The sequence below is a fragment of the Engystomops pustulosus genome, chromosome 6, assembly GCF_040894005.1.
Source record: "Engystomops pustulosus chromosome 6, aEngPut4.maternal, whole genome shotgun sequence".
NCBI classification, from domain to species: domain Eukaryota; kingdom Metazoa; phylum Chordata; class Amphibia; order Anura; family Leptodactylidae; genus Engystomops; species Engystomops pustulosus.
The window spans coordinates 189290498-189297172 of record NC_092416.1 but is presented as its reverse complement, the minus strand read 5'-3'; the positions used below and the strand labels follow the sequence as shown (position 1 = coordinate 189297172).

At 48.5% G+C, this 6675-nt stretch overlaps 1 protein-coding gene across 1 annotated transcript in view; it reads left to right on the top strand.

Annotated features, from left to right (window-relative positions):
• Nucleotides 1–519: 519 nt before the first annotated feature.
• The window catches only part of LOC140066040 (uncharacterized), a 47242-nt gene continuing 41086 nt past the window's right edge, over nucleotides 520–6675 (top strand). Inside the window, exons 1-6 of the mRNA XM_072113604.1 lie at nucleotides 520–538; nucleotides 1982–2017; nucleotides 3085–3339; nucleotides 4177–4320; nucleotides 4686–4842; nucleotides 5388–5415. Of these exons, the coding sequence (XP_071969705.1) occupies nucleotides 3136–3339; nucleotides 4177–4320; nucleotides 4686–4842; nucleotides 5388–5415 (533 nt within the window). The 5' untranslated portion in view covers nucleotides 520–538; nucleotides 1982–2017; nucleotides 3085–3135. The remainder of the gene's footprint in view (nucleotides 539–1981; nucleotides 2018–3084; nucleotides 3340–4176; nucleotides 4321–4685; nucleotides 4843–5387; nucleotides 5416–6675) is intronic.

Below are 6675 nucleotides of genomic sequence, written 5' to 3'. Positions count from 1 at the left end.
TGTATCTAATCCCATCCTGTGTGATGCAGTCAGGTATTAGCCCTGGTGGTTAGTTGCCTGGTTAGTGGCTCGGCCATCCTACCCGGCAGCACAGTAGCCTCCGGGCAGTCGCTGGGTGGGATGTGTGGAGTGAGGGGTCTCCAGATCTCCGGCAGATGTAGCGTCTGCAGTGCTGAGACACAGAGCCTTGTGCTCCACATAATTGATGTGGATCTGGTTTCACAACTATGTGGACTATGGGACACAAGGATTCTCCACCATGGGCTCGCAAAGGGCACAATCGCCGCTGTCCCTTGAGGTTCACCTTGTGAATTATTTTTAGGGGATAACTTCAGATAGAGCCATGAAAAAATCATTTCTAAATATAACCGGAGCTCCGTATCACACACAAGGGGATGCTGATGGTGGACGGGGACTAAATGGTTTTGACCTTTTTAAGAATGGGGGGATGTCCCCTGTGATATCACAAAGCCCCTCTCTTATAAAAGTGTCAGCCGCTCATGTTACTGTTCTGTGTCCTTCCTGTTCTCATCCCCAGGTAAGTATGGAGCAGGGCGGATGCTGGGATGGCGCTGTCATCTACTCTGGGATACAATGTATCTCTCTGGTGGGGTCTATCATCCACTCTAGGATACAATGAATCCCTCTACGACTCCACCGTCCACTCTGGGATACAATGTATCTATCTAGGGCTCTATCATCCACTCTGGGATACAATGTATCTCTCTAGGGCTCTATCATCCACTCTGGGATACAATGTATCTTTCTAGGGCTCCATCACCCACTCTGAGATACACTGTATCTCTCTAGGGCTCCATCATCCACTCTGGGATACAATGTATCTCTCTAGGGCCCCATCATCCACTCTGGGATACAATGTATCTCTCTAGGGCTCTATCATCCACTCTGGGATACAATGTATCTCTCTAGGGCTCCATCATCCACTCTGGGATACAATGTATCTCTCTAGGGCTCCATCATCCACTCTGGGATACAATGTATCTCTCTAGGGCTCTATCATCCACTCTGGGATACAATGTATCTCTCTAGGGCTCCATCACCCACTCTGGGATACACTGTATCTCTCTAGGGCTCCATTATCCACTCTGGGATACAATGTATCTCTCTATGGCTCTATCATCCACTCTGGGATACAATGTATCTCTCTATGGCTCTATCATCCACTCTGGGATACACTGTATCTTTCTAGGGCTCCATCATCCACTCTGGGATATACTGTATCTCTCTAGGGCTCCATCATCCACTCTGGGATACAATGTATCTCTCTAGGACTCTATCATCCACTCTGGGGTACACTGTATATCTCTATGGCTCTATCATCCATTCTGGGATACACTGTATCTCTCTATGGCTCCATCATCCTCTCTGGGATACACTGTATGTCTCTAGGGCTCCATCATCCACTCTGGGATACACTGTATCTCTCTAGGGCTCCATCATACACTCTGGGATACACTGTATCTCTCTAGGGCTCCATCATCCTCTCTGGGATACACTGTATCTCTCTAGGGCTCCATCATCCTCTCTAGGATACACTGTATCTCTCTAGGGCTCCATCATCCACTCTAGGATACACTGTATCTCTGCATGACTTTTGTAAACTCTTGATGCATTGCTTGTCTATATACTACAGGATACATTGTATGGTCCGAGGACTTCACCACCGATACTTCTAGATACATAGTATTTCTCTATATACTCTGGGATACAATGTATCTCTGCTTCACCACCGATACTTCTAGATACATAGTACTTCTCTATATACTCTGGGATACAATGGATCTCTGCTTCACCACCGATACTTCTAGATACATAGTACTTCTCTATATACTCTGGGATACAATGGATCTCTGCTTCACCACCGATACTTCTAGATACATAGTACTTCTCTATATACTCTGGGATACAATGGATCTTATGGATAAATTGTAACCTTCCATCTTTCTCTTTCTATTTCCAGGGCGTCCAGCCATCTGCTCACCTGAGACCGGCACAGGTAAGACGCAGGATTACTTCCATTTCTGGGCATTGTGGAGGGCGATGGAGTTTATGGTTTTACGTGTAGAATAAGAGTTGATGTGACCCTCCGTCATGTTACATGTAATTCAGCACATACAGAAGATGCTGCTCATTACTCGGACATGTGGCTGGGAGCTGAGGAGGTCTGGGACTCACCCCTGTCCTCATCTCATTCTTGGTTTAGGAGAGGCAGAACAGCATCAACCAATGATGTTACAGAGGGCGTGTCTCAGACTACCTCACACTCCTGAAGCCAGACACTGATCACAAGGGATCGGAGCAGCAGAAGTGGATCATAATATGGGCGGTTTGGGTGGTAGCCTAGGGCCAAAGCCTTTTAGGGGGCCCATGGCCACCCAAACCACTCACCTGATTTTCTACATTATCATAGGACCTTCAGCCATGAAATCCTCATATAGATGTTTCTGCTCTAAAAACACATGAAGGTCCTACAAAGGTCCTGAAGCCACAGATGGAAAGCAGAAGGGCCTCATCCTCTATTCCCCAAGAAGCTGATTCTAGGAAGTGACTCCAGACTTGTAGGGGCAATAATATTCCTACAGCCCAGGCCCAGGGCAGTCTTATCCGCCCCTGCTGAGCACTGACTGATTGTAAGCTCCAGAGGATCTTATCTACTCCAGACTCCAAACATAAGAAGACACTTAAAGGGATTTTCCACTTTAGGATGAATGGATGAAGCTGAATTCTCATCATGTTTGTCTTGGAGGACAGCAAAGTTTTCTCCTTTTGTGTTTAGTTTCAGTTTTTGATTCCGACTCTAAGGAGTCTGGGGTCTTCCACGCGGACCCCTAAGCGCTGACCACCCATGGTAGTAGATTCCACAGTAAGGCATTGGGTCATTGAGCTGTGTCTAGTAATTTAGTTTAGCTGCAATACCAGACACAGTCTCTGGAGAGGGGAGGGGGGAAGCTTATTTTACTGCTGAAATACTCTGTGCTGCTGGGGCCATCTTATAATGTCCACTTTAAAGAGCAGGACTTTCATTTCTCACTTAGTCTCCTCTTCTTTCATTTCTGCCTTCAGGCATTGAAATCCCAGTTTCACCACTGAACAACTTCTCGCAAAACCGCAACCATGAGTTCGGATGCGGAGATGGCGGTTTTTGGGGTGGCTGCTCAGTTTCTCAGGAAATCTGAGAAGGAGCGGATTGAGGCCCAGAATAAACCGTTTGATGCAAAGACGTCTGTTTTTGTGGTGGACACCAAGGAATCCTATGTGAAGGGAACGCTGGCCAGCAAGGAAGGGGGGAAGGCCACTGTCAAAACTGAGGCTGGACAGGTAAGAGAGGGGAAACCATGGGACAGGACAGGGACACGCTGACACTTGGGGACAGGACAGGGACATGCTGACACTTGGGGGACAGGGACACGCTGACACTTGGGGGACAGGGACACGCTGACACTTGGGGACAGGACAGGGACACGCTGACACTTGGGGGACAGGGACACGCTGACACTTGGGGACAGGACAGGGACATGCTGACACTTGGGGACAGGACAGGGACTCGCTGACACTTGGGGGACAGGACAGGGACACGCTGACACTTGGGGGGACAGGACAGGGACACGCTGACACTTGGGGGACAGGACAGGGACACGCTGACACTTGGGGGACAGGACAGGGACACACTGACACTTGGGGGACAGGACAGGGACACGCTGACACTTGGGGGGACAGGACAGGGACACGCTGACACTTGGGGGACAGGACAGGGACACGCTGACACTTGGGGGACAGGACAGGGACACACTGACACTTGGGGGACAGGACAGGGACACGCTGACACTTGGGGGACAGGACAGGGACACGCTGACACTTGGGGGACAGGACAGGGACACGCTGACACTTGGGGGTCAGGACAGGGACACGCTGACACTTGGGGGACAGGACAGGGACACACTGACACTTGGGGGACAGGACAGGGACACGCTGACACTTGGGGGGACAGGACAGGGACACGCTGACACTTGGGGGACAGGACAAGGACACGCTGACACTTGGGGGGACAGGACAGGGACATGCTGACACTTGGGGGGGACAGAACAGGGACACGCTGACACTTGGGGTGTATGAGTGTAACACATTGATAATTTGTATCTTCTTTGTTGCTGTCAGACTGTAACAGTGAAGGATGACCAGATCTTCCCCATGAACCCTCCAAAGTACGATAAGATTGAGGACATGGCGATGATGACCCACCTGAATGAACCTGCTGTCTTGTATAACCTCAAGGAGCGCTATGCCGCCTGGATGATCTATGTAAGTGCACCAGACCTAGAACATCAGGCAGAACGTGACAAATTGCGATGAGTGGCCGGAAATCTCCAGAATTTACAAAGTTCTCTGCATCCGCATCACATATCACTTAGGGGGGGCCTCTTTCCTGGTACAACCTGTACAACACCCAAAATCTCACAACATACTTACTGCCTGTCATCTCCATAACTACAAGGGGAACTGCAGAACCCCTGGATCATGGCTGATGGGTTTCTGACTACACAACACTAGATTTCGGGTCCATCATGATCCATTTTGGGTTTCCACAGTCATTACTCATTGCCCCTCACTTCCTATTTCCTTCATGTTACCTCACAATAAACATGGATATTCCTATTTGGCCGCAGACATATTCCGGTCTCTTCTGTGTCACCGTGAATCCCTACAAGTGGCTTCCCGTGTACAACCCCGAGGTGGTGGCCGGATACCGAGGCAAGAAGCGTCAGGAGGCTCCACCACACATCTTCTCCATCTCTGATAACGCCTATCAGTTCATGCTGACAGGTAAGTCACTTACATGTGTGGTGACCCCAGAAGCAGTCCAGGATCGCTGCTCCGGGCCTGTGCATGTCTATATCATATATACAGTAGCTATAGATTTATAATCTGTCAATGGTCCCTAGTTTCATGCCGGGGCTCTGGGGGTTGTCCCCTCTTGCATTATTTTTTATGCCGGACCATTGGTGGCCACTACATATCTCCGAAAAGGTGAAACTAAAAAATAGGGAACATTTTCCAGACATTTCCTTTATCCAGCCCCACGTGTGTCCACATAGTGTAACATCCCCGGGAGCGGGGGGCTTCATGCTGCACCATTGAGGGTCAGGGCTGGATCTTGGTCTACACAACTTTTTAGATATCATTCTTCTGGATCTGATGATCCCACCAGCCTTAGATCAGTAAGAGGGTCATTCCTAAACCTGTAGAGGTTAGTGCAAACCCAGCATGAGCGTCAGACTGTATGCGGTCACATGACCCTCAGGTAGCGGCTTCGGCCCATGTGACTTCCTGCTGTCATAAATGACTAAACTTCATCTCTCTCTCTACAGATCGTGAGAACCAGTCTATTCTAATCACGTAAGTGGCATTCCCACCTTCTGATCATGTTATTCCTTCATCCAGTTATTAGATCGCAGTGGTCCTGCCAGTGATTGACTCATCTGGGGAGGGAGGACCGCCCACTGGACTCCTAGATATCACTATGATTAGTTATTACTGCAGATCAGACACCCAGGGTAGGGGGCGTTTGATTGTGATTGGGTAAAATGGACACCTATGGGGTTATTTATCATTAGGTTCCCTGGGGCAGGTCTATGCCTGTTTTTGGAGCTGCCCATCAGATTCATTCATGTGGCTTTGGCCCTTTAATATATGTCCTTATAGTCTACTTTCTGGGATTTTTTTTTTCAATAAGTCCCAAAAATGTCTCAAAATGCATAAAAAGTCCCAGCACATAGACCAGCAGGGACTGGAGGGACTATGAGACTTTTCCCAAGTCATGAAGCCGGCTTTGCACATTATTGCACCAGCAGCAGTTTGAAGAGATGCAAATAGTCATGTGAGACTTTTTAGAAGTGAAAAGTCTAGAAAAACCTCAATGACACTATTTTGAGACTTTTTTTTTACACCAAAAAAGCCCAGGAAAAGCAATGATAAAAAAAAAACATAAAATCCAAATAAAAAGCTGCACATGCTGGGTGATGAGGATGGATAAGTGAGAGACTATTGGTTGAAAAAGGCAAAAAATCAATGGGGCACATTGGAGCAGTGCGTGCAGGGCGTATTATGTGCAGGATGTGTGTACTATGTGCAGTGTCCTCTGTATTATGTGAAGGGTGTGTGTACTATGTGCAGTGTCCTGTGTACTATGTGCAGTGTCCTGTGTACTATGTGCAGGGTCCTGTGTACTATGTGCAGTGTCCTGTGTACTATGTGCAGTGTCCTGTGTATTATGTGCAGGATGTGTGTACTATGTGCAGTGTCCTGTGCACTATGTGCAGGGGTCCTGTGTACTATGTGCAGTGTCCTGTGTAGTGTGCAGGGTCCTGTGTACTATGTGCAGTGTCCTGTGTATTATGTGCAGGATGTGTGTACTATGTGCAGTGTCCTGTGTAGTGTGCAGGGTCCTGTGTACTATGTGCAGTGTCCTGTGTATTATGTGCAGTGTCCTGTGTACTATGTGCAGTGTCCTGTGTACTATGTGCAGTGCCCTCTGTACTATGTGCAAGGGGGGTGTACTATGTGCAGTGTCCTGTGTACTATGTGCAGTGTCCTGTGTAGTGTGCAGGGTCCTGTGTACTATGTGCGGTGTCCTGTGTACTATGTGCAGTGTCCTGT